The sequence below is a fragment of the Rattus norvegicus genome, chromosome 17 (genome assembly GCF_036323735.1).
Source record: "Rattus norvegicus strain BN/NHsdMcwi chromosome 17, GRCr8, whole genome shotgun sequence".
Classification (NCBI taxonomy): Eukaryota; Metazoa; Chordata; class Mammalia; order Rodentia; family Muridae; genus Rattus; species Rattus norvegicus.
In genome coordinates, this window is record NC_086035.1 from 26517799 (window position 1) to 26541069 (window position 23271).

The following is a 23271-nucleotide window of genomic DNA, read 5'->3' on the forward strand; positions in this document are numbered from 1 at the left end:
GCGGGGGAAGGGGGACCTGCAAGACCAGCGGCATCTGATCCCTTAGACCTGGGGTTACAGGCACTTGTGAGCCGCCTACTGTGGGTGCTGGGAACCAAATGTGAGCCTTCTTAAGAGAACATGCACTCTTAACCACCGAGCCATTCTCCAGCCCCAAGGGATCTTGGATTTTAGACTTTTAGTTCTGCATTTAGCAAGCTGCAGGTGCATTCTAGATACCATCACGGGCTACTAGGAAAAAAGAAAAAGCTCTGGTAACTGTTCCCCAGCCTGTGAAAGCTGCTAGGTCTCTGGAGGAATCAGTGGAAAATAGATGAGCTGGGGTCAGGGGGCTGTGGCCAGCACGGTAGTCAGCCTGGAGAGAAGAGAACTGAGCAAGGGTTTCCAGAACTCAAAAGTTGCCAGATGGGGGCGCATGGGAGTCAGATACCATCAGGAGAATCAGCTGGTGCAGAGCAGGGCCAGTGAGTCAGGAAGCACCGTAAGGAACCAGTAGAGGGGTGCCCAAGAGTAGCCAGGGATAGGAGAAGTTTGGAGGGTGGAGCCCTAGCAGGTCAGAGCAGGTCAGCTTCAGGAAGATGATTTGCAGCTGCTGAGGTAAGAGGGAGATGTGTATGAGAGTATACACCCCCAAAATAAGGGGGTGAGATGGTGGGGGCAGGAGGAGGGGAGCCTAAGGATCCCACTCTAGTGAGCAAGTAAAGAGGAGGTTTCTGAGGTCCCTCAGATTCCAGGAGACTCTGGCCAGGGATGGCAGATCCTGAAACACAGGTCAGAAGTGGGGGTGGGCTGTTTGCTTGCCTGGGGCTGGTTTCCAAGTTGTGCGTATGGGAGGATGGAGACAAAACAGTGGGCAGTCAGTGCAGGACTCAGGACCAGTGAGCGACGGGTGGTGGTTGGAGTCTATGGGAGGGTATATTCCATGCAAACTGCCCAGTCATTTCATGTGAGCAAACCCTGGACTGTGGAGTAGAGAGGTCCTGGCTCCAGCATCATATGGGCACCACCGTATAACCGAATGGACAGTGTTGTTTCAGCTCCCACCACTGAGTTCTTCTCTTGACAGTGAGACACTAGGGTGGGGGTGTCACAAGCAGGGTTAGTGAGCTGCCTTGTCCCTGGGATGAGGGCAGTGACTCATTGGAGCCATCACTCAAGAAAAGTCCGCACTTGGAAATTGGATAAATCAGTGCTGTCAGCTGCCCCTATCATGCCCCCCACCCCCACCCCCAGTCCCAAGAGGCCTCCTCAAGCTTAGGGCCCCATTCCTTGGGTGTATTCTTACATAGGTCATGGATAGCCCGAAGTTTTGGTTTAAGAAATGTGATCACCTACAATGTTAGGGGAGCACGCGTGTTGTCCCTAACTGGGTAATTACACACTGCAAGTGCTTTCATGGTTATTTATAACGAAGTTTTCCATCTCTGGCCTCTCAGGGAGCACAGCCGCCTATCTGGACATAGGGCGGTAGTGTTTGTCGGACTTAAGTCCACGAACTTACTATTAGAGATCCAGATTGTGTGGTGGCTGCTCCCCAGCACCTCTGAGGGGGCTGCTGAACATCGGCTTTTAGAGAAATACAGGCGGGATCCCATGAAGAGCTGTCCAGATAGAGCTGTTTAAATGCCTGCATGAAACTCTGTAGCCTGAGTCAGGCCCATACGCTCACGCTTTTTGTAGATCAGAGCACACAGAAGCCCATTGGCGTGAGTGTAATAAAACCCACCCACGTCTGTGCTGCCAGGTCCCTGTTGGCTAGAAGAGATAAATTCTTGTAGATAGGCGGGGCAGGAGAGAAACACAGTGTGTGAGCTCATGAGACCCACAGAGGCATCTTGGGCTACAGGCCTGGGAGCTGTAGGCCTAGCCCAGAACGACTGGTCCACACTGCAGAGCCCTGGGAGACAGTACAGCCCATGGGCTGGTTATGGGAAGAACAGGGGCCTGGGAAGTTGGGAGGTCTGTTAAGGGTCTCAGCATCCTGCTGCCCACACCCCTCAGCAGCTCTTGGACTTGGTACCCTGGTCCCTGTGCTAATGTCTGTCCATCAAGAGATCTGGCTGCCCTGCATACAACTCGTAGGCTGCTCTGGCCAGATCCATCTTCGACCCTGTTCTGCTTTGATCAGTGTGTTTAAATTGACCTTCCTCCCTGAAGGGCACTGTGCTGGCACTCACTGAGAAGAGCTTTGAGGACACTATTGCACAAGGAATAACCTTCGTCAAGTTCTATGCTCCCTGGTAAGTGGCCACCTCAGACACTGTGCCAGTGCCCCCTGTGAGCATGTCTCTCAGCACATCCACGACTATTTTATAGAGAAAGATATGAATTTACTTTTAAAGCTCAGTCTACTTAGGCACAAACAAAACCAGAAGCGAACTGTGATGGGCTCAGCTTTCTCGTCAAGCCATTCAGCACATGACCTAGTTACCTGAACCTTCCTGCCATGCAGTCCTCGGGGACTAGAATCTCAGTGGACCTCAGAAACTGAGACCTAGATAGCCTGGCCCCAGAGGACGGATGGGTTCCGAGACTTTTATGAATGGCTGCAACTCTGCATGTCCTTTGATGGCCCTGAACCTTAGCTCTAAAACCACGACAACAGTTTGTAAGTACAATAGTCCAGTTGACCAAGCACATAGAGCAGATGATCAACCCAAACACAGCGGTCACTGTGATACCCCGATCTGCTTGTTCCTCCATGCACGCAGGAGTGCTGCTGATGAGCACGTAACCCATGACTTGGGCAGCTTTTTCCCTTGACTAGAATGGCAGCTTGGTATGGTGACTCAGGCCTGAACTCCTAGCACCGGAAGGCTAAGGCAGGAGGACTGAGTTCGTGGACAGCCTGGACTACAAAGAGAAGAAACAAAAAAAGAAATGGTGCCATGTAATGCTACTAAACTTTACTTAGAAACCCCCAAAGCTGTACAGCTTGGTGAGTTAAGAGAGAAGCCCTCCTGTAGTGGGAAGGGCAGAGAGAAAGCAGACAGCAGTGAGGGAAGGTTTGAGCGTAGCACGTGCAGACGAAGCCATCCTCATCGCCGTGTGTCCTCCCGTGCACATGTTTCCAGCTCACCCTGCTGTTCACGGTGATTCTGTGTCAGCTCCACTCACCACACTGTAGAAATGGGATCAAGATCGAACTTCTTTGCAAACCTGCTCACTTCTGTCAGGCTACCAAGGGTGGCAAGACTTTCAATTCCTCCTTAGGAGAGGAAGGAAGGGCCCATAAATACCCAGTGGGAGAATTTGGTGGTTATATAACGGATTCTGAGGGTATGGTGACTGCCATGCAGGCGAAACACAGGCTGACCTTGACCAGCTCTCAGTACAGCTGCCCCTATTCTCTTCTAGGTGTGGCCACTGCAAGAATCTGGCTCCTACCTGGGAAGAGCTCTCTAAGAAGGAATTCCCTGGCTTGGCAGACGTCACCATCGCAGAAGTGGACTGCACCGCTGAGCGTGGTGTTTGCAGCAAGTACTCGGTGGGTGCCTGAGGGGAAGCGTGCCTAGAGAGGGGGAGCCCAAGATTTGGATCAGCGCCCTAGGGGACTGCCACTCAGCATCGTGGAACGAGCTCACTTACTATGTCCAGGCCTCCCTAGAGAATGGCTTGTCCTTGAGTTACTCCGTTTGAGAAGTAAAGACCGTCTGCCTGCAACAGAGGAGGCTGGCCTTGCGGACCGCAGCTCTGGGTTCTAGCGGGTATAGTCCTAAGAGTCGAGCGACGTGTTGAGAGTGGGTGCTGTCTGCTGGCTGGCCAGCACTCTTGTCCTACCCACCCAAGGGCTCAGCCTTCAGTTATAAACAGGCATCCTAAAGGATGGGGCCGGGAGGAATGTGTGAATCACACTACCCTAGGAAAAGGCCACGGCTGGAGAGGACAGTCTGTTTAGCTGGCATGTTTTTTTCTGAGCTCCTCATATGATCTTTTGGGCTATGTGTGTCGTTTATAATTCGCCTTCTGTATGTATGGTGCTGGGCATGGAGTCAGGGCCTCATGCACACCACAGTCATATGGTAGCTCTGATATTAGCCTCAGAATTTCCCAACCTTACCTATAGCAGTGTTTTTTTTAGGTTTGGGGTGCTGCGTGAACTCTTAAAACACTGACATCAGATCTCTTTCTTAGGATCTTTCACTGAACTTAGAACTCACTCATGGGCCGGGCCAGCTCGCCAGTAAGCTCTGAGGATCCTCTAGTCTCAACACCCCCCCCCCCCGCACTGGAATTATAGATGGGCACACCAGGACCCATTTTGTACACGGGTGCTGGAGGACCAAATTCAAGCCCTAATACTTACTTTTCCCTGTGGCACTTTTCTGACTGAGCCATCTCTTTGTATGCAATTTAAACTACTCTTTTCCTCCTTTAAAGGTACGAGGCTACCCCACATTGCTGCTTTTCCGGGGAGGTGAGAAAGTGGGTGAGCACAATGGAGGCAGAGACCTCGACTCTCTACACAGCTTTGTTCTGCGCCAGGCAAAGGATGAACTCTAAGAACCCTGGTGAAGCCGTCATCCACCCTGGCCTTATGCACCCCGTGCATAGGAGTGACCTCACATGGACATGCGTATCTTCACTGTGGTTAGTCAGAACGCTGAATGTATTGAGCTTGTGTTGCTTGCTGTGTGCCCTTTGAGCCACCACACACTACGGACCTTAAGTTTCTCTAATGACAGCTCACGGTCCCTGGGCAAACCAAATTATTTTCAGTGACTATCCATCCTGTAACCTTCTCTGACAGAACTAAATCGGCTCCCTTTGCAACTAAAACACAGTCAAGGAAAACCAAATTGCTGAGCTCTCTTGGCTCCTGAGGGATGTGAGGAAAGCGTCACACAGCAGCAGTTTTTCGAATTGCCTGAGTTCTGGAGAGGAGGCCTGTGGCACTGCTGACTTAGTAACATGTCGGCCCATAGTGTGCAGATTGTAAAGCAAAAGTCCACGCAGTGCTGGAGATCCCTTCATAGCCACTGTTGGGTGTTATTACTTCTCTAGTTGAGAGAGGTAAGCCATAACAAATGGTACTTCTGATGTGTGCCCCAAACACTCGTGTTTTCAAAGGATCCTCTTGTCTGCTTTGCGTAGGGTGGAGTGGAGAGGTCTTCTGCAGAAAGTGAGGGTGTGGGATGATCACAAGGTGGGTCCTCACCTGATAAGCTTTCCCAGGTCTAAGGACCAGGAGACTCTGCAGCTCCACACTGGCCTTCCTAGACACAGCTTCTGATTCTCTTCCTAAGTAGTCCTCTTAGCGGCTTGCTCTATAATCTCCACCATCAAGGAGGCTGACCATCTTTCTAATAATGTATGAGCAGTGGGATTCATTTGACCTCAAGACCAAAGACTGCAGTCGGCAGGACGTCTAAGGTTGGATGTCACACAGCTCCTTCCGGTTCCGTTCCTGCCGTCCTGGTTATCAGACACTGCTGCTCTTAACCCTGCAGATGCAGCCCGCGCCATGCCCCTGTCTGTCTTGTCCTCCAAACCGTATGTTTGTGCCCAGCCCTTCACCCACCTCCCCATAAGCAGGGTGAAGTCAACACCTGGCACAAAATGTGTGGCAAGGAGGCTCGAAACAAGACTACGTCTGCTTCCTAAGCATCAGGCGCAGAGGCGCCTGCCAACCATTATGAACGTTTGTTATTAACCATGTGTGGGCCATAGCTGTCCGTGAAAAGCAGCTCTATTGGCCAAGCTCACAGTGGCGTCAGCTTTGCATCATGAGTCTTGTATTAAAAGAAAACTCAAAAGTGGTACAATTGGTTTATACTTTCTAAATAAACTTTTTTTTTTAAAGAAAAAAAGTCTGGTCTTTGCTTAAATGTTACAGCAAAACGGATATAAAATAAGACAATAAGTTATAGTTTCTATTTACAAAAAAAGCTGTAAGTACAAACAGTTACAGATTGTAAATGCATTATTTAATCAGTTTAGTATGAAATTGGTTTCCCAGTACATGATTGTGAAAAAGACATTTAAAAAATATTCTAAGATTCAGTCTGAGTCTTACTTTCTACAAGAGGAAATGGTGGTTTTGGTTTACAAACAGCATGCTCACCTCAACAAACCCATTCTTAGAGTCAGGGCCCTTCTGTTTGTGGACTTCTGCTTTAGACTCTAGCCCTGAACCGTGGAATGCTAATGTAGGGAAAAGGGAAAAAGCAGAGTTAGGAGAGAGAGAGCTGATGTGTTGGGGCCAGTGTTCCTGATGGTAACGTACATGTCCAGCCAGTCTGCCCGAGAGACGCAGAATCACATTCTGCTGTTCCGTGGTTTAAATGAAGGCTACTGCAGATGCTTCAGGGCTCTACCACAAAGTACAGTCCATCTACTTTGGTTCTAGTAAGGAATTCTGTGAGTAAGGGAGGAGTATGGCGTGGGAATGCTATAGTTTGTTTTGACCGAAATTAGTACATTTTCACACCACCAAGAGTCAACATAAAACGGGTAACTAACAGTAGACAGAAGGCACCTCCACAAAGCCCTGTGATGGCCAGGCTGCAGGTTCTGTGGGAGCTGCCCTTTGCTGGGAATGGAATCTAATAGAGTGTTCTCCTCTCCTCCATTCGGCTATCTGCAAAATCTCCCTGGGATGGGTGCTGTAGAACCACTAGATCTGTCTTTCAACCAGGGATATTTAATATTCCTTCAAGTTTATCTCCTACTTACACCACAAACAGCTAGATCTAAAAGCTAAGGCTAGTCTGGGTGGGACTGGGGGAGGAGAACACTATGTTTCTGTAGTTTCCAGGCCTGTGCTACAAGCATTACAGCTTCCTACAGACCAGCAACTGCTCAACTGGGAAAGCCATCGACAAGGTCCTCGTAAAATCCTCCTTGGGCTAAGGCACCAGCAGGAGATGCTTTGAGTGTCATCGTCCCGCTGCACTGTGCTGCTTCCCGTGTTTTAAGGCAGATGTTAGGAATCCGAGGCAGAATCACAGCCCCTGCAACTGGCTTCCACTCAATGACATCCACAAGCTCTCACAACCATGTTCCTGTATTTTTTCAAGATGACATTGGAGTTGTCGTCGAAGTAAAGAACCGAGATGGCATTCAGTTTGGTTGGTGCGCAGCATGGTTTGGGGACGTACTCGGGATTCATAAGGTGGACCTGTTCCAGAAGAGAAGCGTGGGAGGACACTGTGAGAAATGACACTGGATCTAGGCCTGGCCCCACCAGCCAAGTCAGAGCACTCACCAAGGTCTGTACAATGGCGTGGTTGGTGGCATTCATGTGTGCATTGAGAGGGAAGGAACACTCTCCGTCACAATAGTTGGCAGCGTAGCCTTTGGGTGCGATGATCCAGTCCTTGAGATGAAGCAAAAGGAAGACATGAAGGATCCACCAGGCCACCCTGTACCATCTGCACTCTCAGGGGCCCCAAGAGAAGGTATTGTTTATGGCGCACAATATGGGGAAATGCAGGGAGTTTAGGGAAATGCCCAAGTTCACATTCAAGTGAAGCTTGAGCCTGTTGGTCAGACCCTAGAGCTTCCGGTCTTTGCATGGGCTCTTAGCTGCTATGAACTGTTACCTGTGGAACTGAGTGAGTGTGATGGTTTGTATATGCTCAGCCGGGGGAGGGGCACTATTTGGAGGTGTAGCCTTGTTGGAGTGGGTGTGTCACTGTCGGTGTGGGCTTTAAGACCCTCATCCTAGGTTCCTGGAAGTCAGTACTCTGCTAGCAGCCTTCAGATGAAGATGTAGAACTCTCAGCTCCTGCTGCACCAGGCCTGCCTGGACACTGCCATGCCCCTGCCTTGAGGATTACTGAACTGAACCTCTGAACCTGTAAGCCAGCCCCAATTAAATGTTGTCCTTTATATGACTTGCCTTAGTCATGGTGTCTGTTCACAGCAGTAAAACCCTAACTAAGAGGGTGAATGGCTTGAGGTACAAATGCTCCTTGGTTACACCCCAATAAAGTGCCCACTGTACACCTAACACACCGAGCATCCTAACTTAGCAGAGTGCACTGTGGGGCTGATCAGGAGCCTCTGATGCCGCCGATGAGAGAAGACTGTAGCCCAGAGAAAGACTCAACTTCAAAAGTCAGAGCACTAGATATACTGAACACATACTGCCCCTAATGTCACCATACAACTGAAATACAGTCAATTAAAACACTTGTGTGGACTTGGACCCAAAAGATCCTCTACAGGATCCTCTACAGGATTCTATTATGCTCCTGTCAAAGTCATGCCACTTACATACAAACTACTACCTCCTGCTTCTCCTCACACCTAGCTGGACTTGATATATGGGCCAAACAAGTTCTTCCACACAGGGGCAGAGCCAATTTAGAGCTACTGGAAAAAGTCATCACATATTTTTGTGATCCTGTTTCAAAATAAAAGTTCTTTAAATGTACAAATAAATACACTCACCCCCTTGGACTTTGAAAGAGCGAGGTAAGGCAGAAGTAGGCCTTGGGTTTAAGGGGTCACAAAGCTTTGGGAGCCCACAAAGGGCACAGGGTGCACTGGGTATATCAGCAGGCCAGGTTTCCCTGTCTTAACTCCAGCAGGTTGAACATTTGAGGGCTCCTCAGATTGCTATGACAGCCCCAGGAAGCTGATGATGGCCACCAGTGGTGAGATAAGATCAAGGTACCTATCGCCCTCCTTACCCTGAGACTCACCTGCCATCCCAGGTCCTGGAAGCTCACGTAAAGCTCATGCTTCTTGCAAGCTGTTTTTAACTCACTGCTGTTGTAGTCTGTTGAAGGACATAAAAAGATACACTTGTTAACTCCTTTATTTAAAAAACTGATATGAAAGTTTTTTTTTATCTCATACATGCCAGGCAGTGGATGAGGCTCAGGACAACTGTGAACCAGGCCACTGTTGACACACATGGTCCCCCAATAGTTCAATTGAGTTCCCGGTTATCTGCCTAAATTTGGAGCCACTGAAGAAATTAATCATTATTTTTTCCCCTAATCATGTTTCAAAAGAAATGCTGTTAAAGTGTTCAAATCCCCTTAGACCTTGAAAGAATGAGATAAGAAAGTTGGCACTGAGTTAGAGGGGTCATGGAGCTCTAGGACACTCTCCTCTTTGTGTCTACTTTGGGCATCCTGTGATTTAATGAACACCTTTAAGCAACAGATGTGTGTTGTGTTATCTGCTTTGTATAGGGTTTACAGAGGGATGTGTGAAGATTTCCACTGGACTTGAAAGATGACACACATTCGCAGGTGGCTGTGCTAGACAGGATTCACTCTATTTTAGATGTGAACTACCCAGACATGGCATGGGGCTGGAGATAGTTTCTGACACCCCCCCCGAAAAGAATGCCCTGAAGAAGTGTTATGATCAGAGGTCAACCAGGGGACCCAGAAATAGAGGAAAGTGTAAGGCCATGATCTCCCCCAGCCTCACTGCTGGAGATGACCCCTCTACATGCGCCCCCCAAACAATCATTCCAAAATTAGCAGTTCCCCAAAACCATCTGCTGAACTTGCCTATGCAATTCAGGAGCCACTGGCCTGGCTTAACAATCTCTGTAGGAGACATGGGAACACGTTGGTTCCTTCCAGCCCATCAGAACACCTTTGCTGTGACATGGGGAGCGGAGAGATGAATCACATATAGTTGTGTCCTCCAAGATTGGAGACTCAACAGGGCTGTGAGAGACATGTACTCAAGTAGTTCAAATGCAACTCAGAATATAAATGGCATGGTCAAGAGTCATGGGTCAATAGTCCTGAAGCTTGTAGAAGGGAGAGTGGGAGTGGGGACAGTTCTGTTGGAATGCATGGGAGGACTCATAAAGAATTGGGAGATACAATTGGAGAAATGAATGACTGGGAATGCCGACAATGATGTGGACTTTTATTAGAGACATGAAGGGAGTGTTCAAAGGGTTTTGACTAGTGGGCTCAGAGCCATGGTTTTAAACATGTGAAGACAAGGAGACAGTTTTTGGAGAAAGATTCTTCCTCTAATATGGTTGAGAAGAGAAGCAGAATCTAAATAACATGCACACTACCTCTGCCTTTATCAATCAACTACACAAACCAATCAATTAACTCATGGATGTCTTTGACCTAGACAATCACACTTTATCTCTTGGAATTCCCAACCCCAAATCAGAAGAAAGTGTACAGAACTCATAATTTTGTAAAGAAGCCATATCAACGAAGGCTAGTGACCTGGCAAGAGAGATCTGGGTCAAGTACTGGCTGGCTCTAAATGTATTCACCATCACCATCCCTGCTTGCCTACCTGACCTTGCAGAACTTCCTCCCCGATTTTAAGTCTATATGAGAAGGAAACTCCCATGGAGGGAACTTCAGAGCAGGGCATAGAGGATTCTCACTCTGAACCACCGTTGCACACAGACAAGCCCTTCCTGCTGGAAACAAGCCTTCAATGAGAGAGGTGGGGGGGAGGGAGGGAAGGGGAGAGGAGAGGAGAGGAGAGGAGAGGAGAGGAGAGGGAACACAACTTAATGGGTTGTAGGTCAAAGTAACTTCTAGAGAAGACTATAAAAGAAAAGTAAATAATGGTAAGGCAGGGAATACTAAAGCAAGAACATGATGACAAAAGAGCAGGCAGATAGGGAAAGATAGGTAGATGCCAGAGGGAGGGAGAGAGGGAGGGAGGGAGGGAGGGAGAGAGGGAGGGAGAGAGAGAGAGAGAGAGAGAGAGAGAGAGAGAGAGAGAGAGAAACAAGTAGAACTTTATAAAAGCCAGTAAGCATTGGAAATAGAATGAAAGACCTAAGCACGAGATATAACCTAAGAGAGAGGTAGAGTCGTTCCATTCACTTAAAGAAACCTCTTCAAATATAAATGATCAGAAACTATGACTATCTATAAAGAGACATAGAAGATAGAATAAAAGACCCAACATAATTCTATTGGGAATTCCAGACAGATATGAGAGGGGAAAGTGATATTTGGAGACCTAAAGGCTCTGAGAATTTCCTAGAATTCGAAAAGGATTAACATTTTACATTTAAACACCTTTAAATAAAAAGATATGATGAGCCTTAATCAGAATAAATTCCTATGATGATAAAATCTGGTGAAATTAGAGTATATTAAATAAAAAATTCTCAGAAGTAACAGAAATTTAAGGAAGATTAAGTAGGTTGATGACAAAATTAACAAAAAAATATTCGTTCAAATATTAAATGTCAAAAGAACAAGTCCACAAATCTAAAATTTTATACCCAGCTATAGGCCCTTCTCACTTTCCTTTGGGCCTCTGAATTCTCTTTCCTCTCCTGTCACCTGGGTACATGGACTGAGACTCTTGAACATTCCAAGGCTACAGTGTCCCTGTACTCTTGCAGCTGTCCTTGTCAACTATATGATCCCCTACCTAGGGTCTCACCTGGAATGCCCCTAACCAACCTACTTTTTGCTTGTCCTTTCTCCGAACTTCCTTCAAAATCTTTTAGATCAATCTTAGAATCACTGGCCATATAAAATACAGAAATTTCTAAATAATTTTCTTTTATAGGTGAAGCATATAGCAGCAGTGTGAAATAATAAAGAATGGATCAGTCAAGCATGATAGGGCACACATCTATAATCCCAGTATTTAGGAACCTGGGAAATTTAAGGCAGGAGCACTTGCCATGAGTTCAAAGCTACCCTGGACTAGTGACTTCAGGAAGTGTCAATAGAATAGAAGACAGCTTCATATTGGATCCAAGGACAGAAAATACATATAAAAGATGGCAGACAGGTAGCCTTGCTTTATAGAAATCTATCACGGTAACTGATCTAGTCATTAGAAAGGCATATATAGAGTCCTATAAAGCAAGGCCACCTGTCTACCCTCTTTATCACACGTAGTTGTGATACTACTTTTCAACTTCCAAACCATAAGCTAAAATGAGCTTTTCCTTGCAAGTGCCTAGCTGCACATGTTTTGTTAGAGCAACACCAAATGGACTGAGCTATCAAATACAAACCCAGGACCACGAGGCTCCATGACATCTCCAGAAGTGTGTGCCTTCTGATGTTGTTGAGAGAACGATGCACCCAGAGAGGGCACAGAGGTTCCACGACACTAACCCCTGACCCACCTGGTTCTAGGTCACTGATTTTGCAGAATATTCTTAAGTTTTTAACACACTGCCAATCATAAATACAGAGCCTTCTGTGGAAAACTAGTAAACATGAAAGAGTGGGCACAGAATCTCCTCAACTTGTAGGAAAGACAGACCCAAGCATGGGTGGCCTGGAGACCTCACCTCGGGGACAGTCTCCGAAATAGGGCAGGGCAATCCTGCTGAGGACCTTGCGCTAATGAGTGGGTTTATGGTAGAACTGAACTAAAGGTCACCTGGTCAGTATTTGAAAACTATTGTCAGAACACGGACAGGGCAACTTCCCCACCTCTATATTTCATTTTTTCTCTCTGTTACACCATGGATGGGATGGTCCCAGGACTTCATCTCCAACTTCCCAACACCCCAGCTGGCTGTGAGCGTTCTCTGGTTCTGACTCCCTCAGTGCTCGCACAGAGAACTTTCTGGAAAGAGAAGCTATTTCTTTTACAGTCAGACGTTGACGTTTTTGTTATTAAGGACTGGGGCCAGAGAGAGGAAAAGCAGGAATTCAATCCTTCTGTTTCCTTTCCTACAGATATTTGCTGGCCGAGCTTGTGTTTCCTTATAGTTCCATGGTGAGGGCTGGCAAGGAGCATATAAATATTTGTGGAGGTCAAAGACCTTTGGAATACTCGTTTCTGTAGCTCAGGGGTGGGTGCCCTGGGTTCCATGTGGGATGATGCTGACCCAATTTTTTGTGTTTTGTTTTTACAGATTGACAGATGGCTGAGAAAAAAAACCCCAAAAACCCTATCCTTTACCCCAGCCACCCTTGATATCTGTTTACAAGAGGAGTTTGAAAAAGGCCAGATTTTTTTAAAAAAGTATGCAGCTAAAATTTAATAAGAACATATGCATTTAAATGGGAGAAAAGAAAAACAAAAAACAAAAAAACAAACCATAGTTTTGTCCAAGTAGGGCAGAGAAAGGAGAAAGTATAGAGTCAGAGGCAAAAACAAAACCATGAAAACAGGGAACCGCTATAGCCCCCAGGCCAGCAACAGGGCCCATGGACACAGTGTCAGACTTCTGGGTGTCCTGTACACAAACCTGGGGGATCACCAGCACTGCCACTGAGAGGGTGTGACGGCTTCCAGGCCCCAGCTCAGAACCATCAGGAGGAACCAATGCTGCCCAGGTAGTTCTGAGCACAGGAGAGCCATGGAGAGCTGCCTTGGAGGATGAGAGGCAGGAACACCACAGCTCCAAATAGAGCCAAAGATGCCCAGGCGTCTTTGGGACACGCAGCCATGAACACCTAGTACCAGTGTCAAAACACACCTTTAAGAATATATCTGGCTGCTATAAGCTTAATGCAGCAAGCAAAATCTGGCTCTCAACCATCCCAAAATGGTTCTCTGCTTCAAGACAGGAGGGCAGGGGTGGTGAGAAGGCCTGGCAGGTAAAGGTACTTGATGCCAAACCTGATGACCCAAGTGTCTGTTTGTCTCTGTCTCTCTCTCTCTGTCTCTCTGTCTCTCTCTCTCTGTCTCTCTCTCTCTGTGTCTGCCTGTCTCTGTCTCTGTCTGTCTGTCTCTGCCTCCCCCCCCTCTCTCTCTGTGTCTGTCTCTGTCTGTCTGTCTCTGTCTGTCTGTGTCTGTGTCTGCCTGTCTCTGTCTCTGTCTGTCTCTCTCTGTCTCTCTGTCTCTCTCTCTCTGTGTCTGCCTGTCTCTGTCTCTGTCTCTGTCTCTCTGTCTCTCTGTCTCTCTGTCTGTCTGTCTGTCTCTGTCTCTCTCTCTGTGTCTGCCTGCCTGTCTCTGTCTCTGTCTCTCTCTGTCTCTCTGTCTCTCTGTCTGTGTGTGTGTCTGTGTCTGCCTGTCTCTGTCTCTGTCTGTCTCTCTGTCTGTCTCTCTCTCTCATTCATGTCCTCTTCCTCCTCTTTGGCAGAAGGCATACCTCCACTTATTCCCCCTTCTCTTCAAATGTCAAGGGCAAAAGCAAAGCAGTAGCAGCTAAGGTAGCACCTCAGTTTTCAGAGGTCTAGCTGCCCTTGCCTTATCTCTGGCCTTCTAAGCCCTATCTTATCAAAAGAAGAAACAAGTCTCCTGCTCCCACTCACCCTGCCTGAAGAACAACATGAGGTAGATGCAGGAGGTGCCAGCTCTTTCTGTTGCCACATTAGACCAAGTGCAGGCAACCCTCTGGGGTTCAGAGTTCTGGTTTCAGGAGCCTCTTACCAGGCCTCAGAAGGGCTTGACTTTCTTCTACATTTTGTTTATATGAGTACTATATCAGTATATCAGTATTAGAGGCCATAGAAAGGCCACAGGTAGTTCTAGGATTTTGAGGTTTCATACTCACCACATAATACATGACTTTCACCTCCTTTTAGCTACATACCTTATAGACAGACAAGGTTTCCCATAAACACTGAGACTCCATGAGTGTCACAGAACTTCCTTTCTGTCACCTCCTAGACTGAGGGGTTCCCTGACTCCCAGACCCTCCCCGTGGTTGGTAACCCTGAGTTACCTGGCATTTTATACCCACTTGCTCTGCTCTATTAAGGTTCAGAATCAAAATGTTTGGGGCTAGACTGAAAGTGTTTCCGATTTTGAAGGTTTTTTTTTTTTCACCCCAGATTTTGGAATACTTGCATTTACTTTTCCTAAGTTGAACTTCTTTGATACAGAGAACCCCAAATTCGAAAGGTTTTTTTAGTGCTGACAGGATGGTCAGATGGTTTCAGACCAAGTGTTTGCCTTTTGGAATTTTAGGATTGGGGATGCTTGGTCTGGACCAACCCACAAGGGAAGACCTGGGGAGGAGTCCGAAGGGAACTTGCTTATCTGTTGCATCCCAGACCACTACTCATAGGAAAAGCCAAGCATGATACAGGTAGATTTTGATTCCAGCTTTCGAGTCACTAGCCCACATCTAGTCCTGTATATGTATAAAAGATTAAGAACTGGTTCCATTTAACACACTCTGAACAAGGCTCTTTCGAAGCCAAGGTGTCTAGAAGCCACGCTGAGGTTCTAGAACTTTAACTGAAGCTCAAAATGACAAAGTCAACTCCCTATCTCCTTTGAGAAATAAAAAACTGCCATTTTCAGACCCAGGCCACGGCCTTCTTCTGAAACATCTAATAAACCACGACGTTCATGGTAGGTTGACCCCCTCAACTTTGCCACCTCAACTTCATATCCATGACAGCCAGAGATGAAGTACCAGGAACACTGCGAGTTGCAACCCTCGATCGGTGACTGAAGGTCCCTGAACGCTACAGCATGAGATCGAACGTTACAATGAACTAAAGACATGTTTTCTAAGACACGTACGTGTTCTGGTTACTTCTCTTGTGCTCAAAGCGTACAAATGGATCCTAGTGGGAAACGTGAGGGGCTGGAGAAAGAACTATTAACAGCCCATGGAACTATTGGGAACCCACGCCTCCCCAAGAGGTCTTAAGAGATGTATGTTCAGGTGGGTGGGAAAGAGTTGGAAGAAGAATTTATTCCCAGGCAGCAATAGAACGATTACAGATTCATCCCCAGGGATGCTCAGAGTCCTGAGGGCATTGTGCTATTTCATAGGCAGAAACAGCAGGTTCAAGAGACAACCACAATTACACATCAGCTGCTATAGTTCAGGGGTAAAGCAGTTACCTAACTTGCACAAAGTCCTGGTTTCAAAGCAGAGCACCACCAAAAACAAAACAAAACAAAACAAACAAAAACAAACAAACAAACCCCTCCTCCTTGCAAAATAATTTAAAAAAATTAAATAAGCGATAGTAATAACATCACTGGTTGTCTGATAAAACAAAGGCCAGTTCACAGGCCCAGCATCAGACTCTCGAGCTGACTTGAAATGGCAGGAATGGCCCTCTCCTCCCCAGATGTGTCATTCGGGATCCCAAAAAAGTAACCGGAGCAGAACCTAGAATTGCCAAAGGAAATCATCTGTCAAGGCCACCCATTCCTGGACCTCACAATGGATTGATTGGCCAAGCGGTATCGCAGGCCCCCACAAGACAAAACAGCAAAGGCCAAGAGAAACATTATCAAAGAGGAGAACAGCAGCTAGCAGAGGCCGAGGACTATAGCTGGAGGGCCTGGGGTAGGGGGCTCAGAATACACTAGACTGGCAAGAACGGGGTCTGGAAAACAATCACCAGATTCATGAGAAGCCCTCCCAGGGCTCCACAGAGCAGTCCAGCCCAGCACTGTCCAACAGGTGTAAAAACAATAAAGACGTGTCCCGAGGCTGTACAAGCCTGTGGGAGAAGTGCGACTCAGCCAACGTCCACCACTCCCGTGGGGAGGAGAGCAGGAGAGAAGCAAGGATCTGTAGACACCATGAAGGGAGACTGGCCCCCCAAACCCACTATCTGCTGCACGTGCCTGCAGAGTCGTCTGAAGTCAGATTAGATGTCAGAGCAGGGTGGGGTGGGCCTCGGGGACCAGGAGGCAGTGGGTGAGCTCTTGGCTACTTGCTTGTGATAGGTGGGTCTGGCTGTCTCAGGAATCTACAGCCCAGTTCCTAAAATAGATCCTTGTCCTGTTTCATTCTGATGACAGGTGATTTGATGAATGATGCTAACGTCTTTACTCAGGTGCAAGATGGTGGGCTTCTCCTAGGCTGGGCCTCTTCGGGAAGAAGTATCAATGCCCAGGGAGTATACTATGAAAGAAATGGACAACCAAAGAATAGCGATCTCTTCCTCCAATCTCCCAAAAGACTTAGGAAGGCTGGACTCACACTCCTGTTGGCACCTTTTCTGAGGATGACCAAGCTCGCAAAGACCCTGGAGTCCCTGGTCACTTCAGGAGCCTGGAAGGGAAACCTAGAGAGAGGCATGTCTACTCTCTAAGCACAGGCCGTATTTCTGAAAAAAAAAAAAATCTCCCTGCTTTTCTTTCTTAGTTTTCCTGTGGTTTGCAAATTAGTTGGTTTTGGGGGGTTTTAGGTTATTTACTTTGAGACAAAGTTTTAAAGTGTATCCTCGAGTCCTGGCCTCTAACTCTCTATGTAAACAGGGATGACCCAGAACTTCTGATCCTCCCGTCTCTACCTCCCAAGTACTAGGATTATGATTATGGGCATGTGCCACCATAGCTCGTTTATGCCATCAAAACCAGGACTTTGTCCATGCTAGGTGGGTACTCTGCAAGCTGAACTGCGTTTCTAGCCTTAGAATGCTTTCGTGGGTGGACATCTGTCCCTCTGCTTACCCACTTCCATTACAGAAGAAAGCCAAGAGCACAAAGCAGAGCTTCGAGGGGCTGCACGCGAGTGGCCTCTGATCTCACTGGAGGTTTTGAGAAGACGAGAAGCCTCTTCATCTCAATGCCTTCTTGGGGGTTTTAAATATGTGAGGCCAGAGGGATTTGGCACGGATTCCTTTGCCCTGGCTACTGAAGGAACAAAGAAACTAGGACTGGTTCAGGAGGTGGAGTGAGGAGACCAAGAGACAGCAGGGGCCCTTGGACCTCATTACGAATTAGGCCACTTTAATATCCGTAATTAATTTTAACTCATCAGACTGAAAGAAAATGTTGAAAGAGACTTGGAAAACAGTAATTGGATGACCTTGCAAAAAGCCCAAATCATGGACAACATGTTTTCTTAATTAAAAATAACTGGGTCTATATATTGGGTGGGCAGGGTGAGTGTTGAATCAATCAAGTGAAATTATAATTTTAAAAAGTAATCAACAGTGCAAGTGAAGCCTTTGCAGTCTGAGGTCCGAGGAATCAAACTGGCCACAGTTCCCAAATGCAGTCTACCCCGCTGGCTGACTTCACCATCGGGCCCCCGAGGGGAATGCAGGCTATTAATTTAATTCAACAGACTGCCTCCCAGGGGAATAAACCAAAGCAGGCCGTCCTTTCTAGTTTTTATTTATTTATTTTTATTATTTTATTATTTATTTTTTAAAGCCTCAATCCTGACTGGTTTTGGTGGTAAATACAGAACACCCATGCTGTGCGGTGCTTCCAAGAAATACCATGACAAGGAGAAGCAAAATGTCATATCACACTGGGTAATGGCTACTCAAGTGTCACATCCAAGTTACTGACGTAAGAGGAGGCTTAGTAAGTCGCAGCCCGAAACTTAGCAGACACTTCTTCCCAGACACGTGGGGTGCTTGGAGAAGCTACATCCATTCTTCCCGGGTCCCCAAAATGACGGTCGTAATGAGCCGCCTCAAAAACTAAGCACAGCCTCTAGAAATTATTTTACATCCTTGGGATTGCAGCAACGTGCTCTAAGCAACTACTTCCTCCACGTGGGTTTAAGGAGGTAACCTTCGAAAGTGTGCCGGGAGGCTGCATCTCATCAAACCAGAACAATCTGTGAGGTATTCCATACCCTCACAATACAGAGGCGGGGAGGGGTGCGTGACTGAAGCTCAGATCCACTAGGTAGGTTTCTCCAAACTCACAAAGTCGCAAGAAAGAGAAAATTCTGGTAGAGAATCTCACAACAGACAGTCATGGTCGCACTTGTTTTCTGGGCTGTTGAGTAACGCCAGGAATCCAAGACTCTGGAGCCCTTGCACCACCGGGAGGAATGAATATTGGCACTCGAACTCAGTGCCACATAACAGCTATGGACTTGCTTCCGGGAGCCTCCACTCCCTACTCCTCCCAGTTCTAGAGAAGACGTCCGAAAGTCGGAATTAACCCTCAGATAGTGGGGGGCCATTTCCTCTCTTTGCCCTCCCGACTTGCTCGTCCACATGGATCTGAATACCCAACCTAGGCTTGGCCGATCAGAGCACTTCCTGTAGCAAGAGGATCAGAGCTGGTCACGTGGTGTGAGTCAGTCCAATGAGCATCAAGGCCTGGCTTCCAGCTCAAGTCAGCAAGGGAGAGAACTCTATATTTGAAAATGAGGTTGCCAAGGTCTCTCTGAGACTCTGGATAACCTTAATGTACATTGACAATCATTGTGAGGATTCTACCCGTGAGAAATGCAGGAAACAGAACTATCTAGAACCATCTGTTCCCAATAGTCTAACCAAGTTGGAACAAGAAACCCAGTTAAATGGGCCAATAAAATCCATGTTAGAGGCTCCAGCTATCTGGTAAACACAAGTCTATAGTACACAACTATACACCACTTCATGCAAGTTGAGCCCAAAAATCTGAAATGCACCAGAACTTAGACCTCAGTTGATGGTTGTTGGTCAAACCAAAGTGCAGCAAAAATACTATATAAAACTAACATATAGTTATAGGTTTGTAAGGTGAACAGGGAATATAAATTAATTGTCATTAGACATAGGTCTTATCCCCAAGAAACTTCTGAAACTTCTCTGGCCATACACATGGGACCTGGGTTTGGTTCCTAGCCATCTACATGGTGGCTCACAAACATCTATAACTACCCCTGAAGACTGGGCACATCTTCTGACCTCCATGGGCACCAGGCATGCATGTGGCACACACACACACACACATACAGGCAATGCATTCATGAATAAAATAAATCCAAAAATTAAAATAATTGGGGCATTTCCATGATTTTATGGGAAGAAAACAAAAGAACTGTAGAAATCTCATCAAACAGAAGGATGCTTGTCTGAACCAAGAGGTGGGAATGAGATGCCTATAGCCCCAGAGCTCTATGCTGAGGGGTCCTGGGATCCCATACAGGTATCTATGACTGGGGCATAGCCACCATTCCTAGCCCCTCCTGATCCCCCCCACTAGCCACTGGTATTTGCTGAGCAGAAGCAGTTCAGCATCTGGAGCCAGAGGTAACTTTGTCGTGATGGGAACCAAGGCCCCATCCACACCCACCTGAAGCACTGGAGCCCCGGGACACGTCCTGCGACTGGGTGGACCGATTGCGACTCTGCTGTCGACGCCGACTGGAGGCTGACCTGGTGGTGCGCACGTGGACCTCGCTCACCTTGAAGAAGGCCACCATGAAGGGCTGCTTGTCGTAAGGGCCGTCTCTGCCCACCAGGCCCGCCGCACGGGGGTTGATGTGGAGTCCTTTAATGCAAACCAAAGCCCACCCCTCTTTACTCCACAGAACCTTACTCTCAAAGCTACGTGACGCGGCGACTCTTTCTAGTCTTCCGGGTAAAGGAGTAAAGAGTGGGAAGTGTGAACAGGGCTCCATGCATCCTCCCACCCTGGCTGGCTCCCTGTACTCAAAATGTGCCTCCCAACGTACAGGATCACCCCGAGGAGTGCTCTGGTTTCCGGTCCTCCTATCCATCTGTATTTGCACTTTCTTTCTGACTTTACTTCCCAACTGTGCAGCAGGCCCAGAAACAGGGAGCCCGTCACTAGGGGAAGTTTCCTTACGGGTCCCTTGGCAAAATCACTGGACAGTCAGATCCTAACAACCCCCATTTTCCTCCTCGTCCTTTGATGCTGGGTAGAACCCAGAGCCTCTTGCTAAGCACGTGCCCCATCACTGAACAGTATGCACCCAACCTTCCAGTCTCCCCCTCAGGATCTCCCATCTGTCTCAGCCAGGGGAAGCTCTACTTCTTGTGGGAGATATGGCCTGAGCCTGCTTCCAAGTCCTGGCCAAGAGAAAAATTTTGCTTTTCGGTATGGTTACGAGGGAAGAGTAAATAAGGTCACCCTGATATCAAGGGCTGGTTAAAACACAATGGTAGCACCGTAACTGCCACAGAGGAAATGAAGGAAAAGGTCTGTGTCGCAGAGGCTGGCAGGACGCAAATCTCGACTCACCGTCCCGAGTCACCACACTCAGCTGGAGTCCCATGTTGTGCTGCGGTGTCACCACCCACAGATTGCTAGTTGCTGTGATGTCGAATTCCAGCCAGCCTTCTTCAGAGGCCCACACCACCCGGGTGTCCAACAAAAATAGGTCAGAGTCTCTGCAGGAAAGGAAGAAAAATGGCGCAGCGAATCACCTGCTGTCCCGAGGCTCATTCCTCCTGTCTTGTCAAGAAAGAACGCTGAGGTCAGACCGTGCCCATCTGGTGACCAGCCCCAGCTCTGCCTGGATGGCACCGTAGAGGGCACAAACACGGCATAATTAGCAAAGACACAGACTGTGAGCTCTCAGGAGGCTTCATAAATTCACCAACACCTCCTGCCTCCTACACCGAATCTTTCTTGGAATTAAGGTAAATTGTAAACATTATTTCATTTCTCTGGATACTTCGTTCATTTTTATTACTGCATTGTTTTACTCATGGTGCTTTTTATTGGCTAAGAGCATAATTATGGCTAGTGAGCCCCGAAACGTAGAAGGCAGGTATAAGACTAGATTAAATCAGGATCCAAATGATATATAAAAAATTAGGTGTCTCTGGCATCAAATCTCTGTAAATACCATCAGGCTATATGTATAAGATATATATGAATCAAGAACGAATTTTACATTTAGACTTAGCAACCATTTCCAAGATATCTCATTCTATGTGTGCAAAGTATCCCCCACCGCAGAAAGCACTTCTCAGTTTCATGAAATTTACACAGCTTCCACTGGTTTAAAATAAGCATCAGATTCTAATAGTGTCCATTTACAAAGCGCTCTCCTCTACCTCGCTTTACTCACTGCTATGATAATCATCACTGCTGGAGTACAGCTATTTCCATCCTCAGCTGGGAAACTGAGTCTCAGACATGAGGCTGTGGGGCCGGATCATGTAACCAAGACGAAAGCTAAGCAAGTAAGAAAATCTAGTCAGTGGACAAAGGGAGGGGCTCAACTCCAAGTCAAAAAGCTTTCCCTACTGACAATCTTTTGAGATGATTTCCAAAGACAACTTGCGATGGTGAGAAAAGTTCATTCCTCATTCAACAGCATCTTCCGAGGGCCATGCAGCATCTGAGTTCAGAGTCTGAGATTTCTTTCGTGGGAAATACACTTTTTTCCTGCTTCCAAGGCAGCTCGGCGTTAGCAGGGAACTCTACTGTCACTGTTTTCAAGTGTAAACAGTAGGTAGAGTGACAGGCAGTTTACTCAGCTGCTTGGCAGTCTGCAGGGGTGGACTTGAGCTTGTCCTCCTTAAAGCTCTCCCCTGCGTGGATGTGTCACATTCCCTGTGGACAGACTACCCCCGCTGTGACTGGGGCAACAGCTTTGAGCCCAGAGATGAGGGATGTTCACGGAAAACAGCAAGAGGGGACTGGGAGTCCAATGCTTTGAAGTTAAGATGCAGAAGGACATCAAGTCCACACTGCAAGGTCATAGAAGACCCTCATCCAGAAATAACACAGACGGTACAAACAGCTCTGGGGGAAAAACAGCCCCGTACGGATGCAGGCTGAGGATGTAGTCATCTAAGACTGTGGCTGGCACTCCCCAGAACCAAGATCCGGAGGGAATCAAGCAATCTAATATCTAAGGTCGTGCAATAGGACGCAGACAGACACAGGGTGGGTGTGACAAGACTGGCAGGCAGAGTTGGAATGGACTTATGCTTCTGTTTGTAAAGAGGGGTTCATAAGAAAGGATGGGGAGCTGAGCAGGCTGGTGCCCACCTGTAACCCCAGCACTAAAAGCCATTGTCTACAATGGAGACGAAGAACGAGAACGGGGAGAGAGAGAAGGGATGAGTGAAAGAGGAAAGCAAAAATGTGGATCTGGAAGCAAGTAGAATTTGGGGCAATTGTAAAAAATAAAAGAGCTGGTGAGAAAAATTAATTACTACAATGTGGAAGAAATTACATTTACACCATTGTACTGGCTAGCTATATGTCAACTTGACAGAGACTAGTCATCAGAGGAGGGGAGGTCAACTGGGAAAATGTCTCCATAAAAAATCTCATTGTAGGCAAGCCTGAAGGACATTTTCTTAATTAGTGATTCAGGAGGGAGGGTCCAGCCCATTGTAGGTGGGGCCTCTCCTGGGCTGCTAGCCCTGAGTTCTTTAAGAAAGCAGCTGAGTTAGCCAGGAGGAGCAAGCCAGAAAGCAGCACTCCTCCGTGGCCTCTGCCTCAGCTCCTGCCACCAGGTTCCTGCCCTGTGGAGTTCCTTTCCTGACTTCCTTTAGGGACGCACAAGGTTATGGACGTGTAGCCCAATAAACTCTTTCCTCCTAAAGCTGCTTTGGCCATGGTGATTCATCCATCGCAGGAATAGAAACCCTGACAATGACAATGGTTTATGGTCATGAGTTTCTGTCGATAACTACTGCAGTTATCTTGAGGACCCAGAATGTGTGGTTGTTTCTGCGGTACCCATTGCTCACTATAATGAAGGCCGTGGCCTTTCTCAATGCTTGTGACACTAGCTAAGCA

The 23271-nt window shown here is 47.4% G+C and overlaps 2 protein-coding genes across 8 annotated transcripts in view; one reads left to right on the forward strand and one right to left on the reverse strand.

Moving 5' to 3' along the window:
* Positions 1–5810, forward strand: part of Txndc5 (thioredoxin domain containing 5) — a 28142-nt gene extending 22332 nt beyond the window's left edge. The window contains exons 8-10 of the mRNA NM_001271330.1: positions 2158–2240; positions 3358–3487; positions 4381–5810. Coding sequence (NP_001258259.1) covers positions 2158–2240; positions 3358–3487; positions 4381–4503 — 336 coding nt within the window. The 3' untranslated portion in view covers positions 4504–5810. The remainder of the gene's footprint in view (positions 1–2157; positions 2241–3357; positions 3488–4380) is intronic.
* A 95-nt stretch (positions 5811–5905) lies between these two features.
* Positions 5906–23271, reverse strand: part of Bmp6 (bone morphogenetic protein 6) — a 261855-nt gene continuing 244489 nt past the window's right edge. For 4 of the 7 annotated variants that reach the window (XM_063276108.1, XM_063276107.1, XM_039095387.2 and 1 more), the window contains 4 exons: positions 20749–20897; positions 19837–20034; positions 8652–8728; positions 5906–7318 (listed from right to left, as the gene is read on the reverse strand). In XM_063276108.1, coding sequence (XP_063132178.1) covers positions 6971–7318; positions 8652–8728; positions 19837–20034; positions 20749–20897 — 772 coding nt within the window. In that variant the 3' untranslated portion in view covers positions 5906–6970. The remainder of the gene's footprint in view (positions 7319–8651; positions 8729–19836; positions 20035–20748; positions 20898–23271) is intronic. The other 3 variants (XM_063276110.1, NM_013107.2, XM_063276106.1) reach the window with 2 other exon arrangements.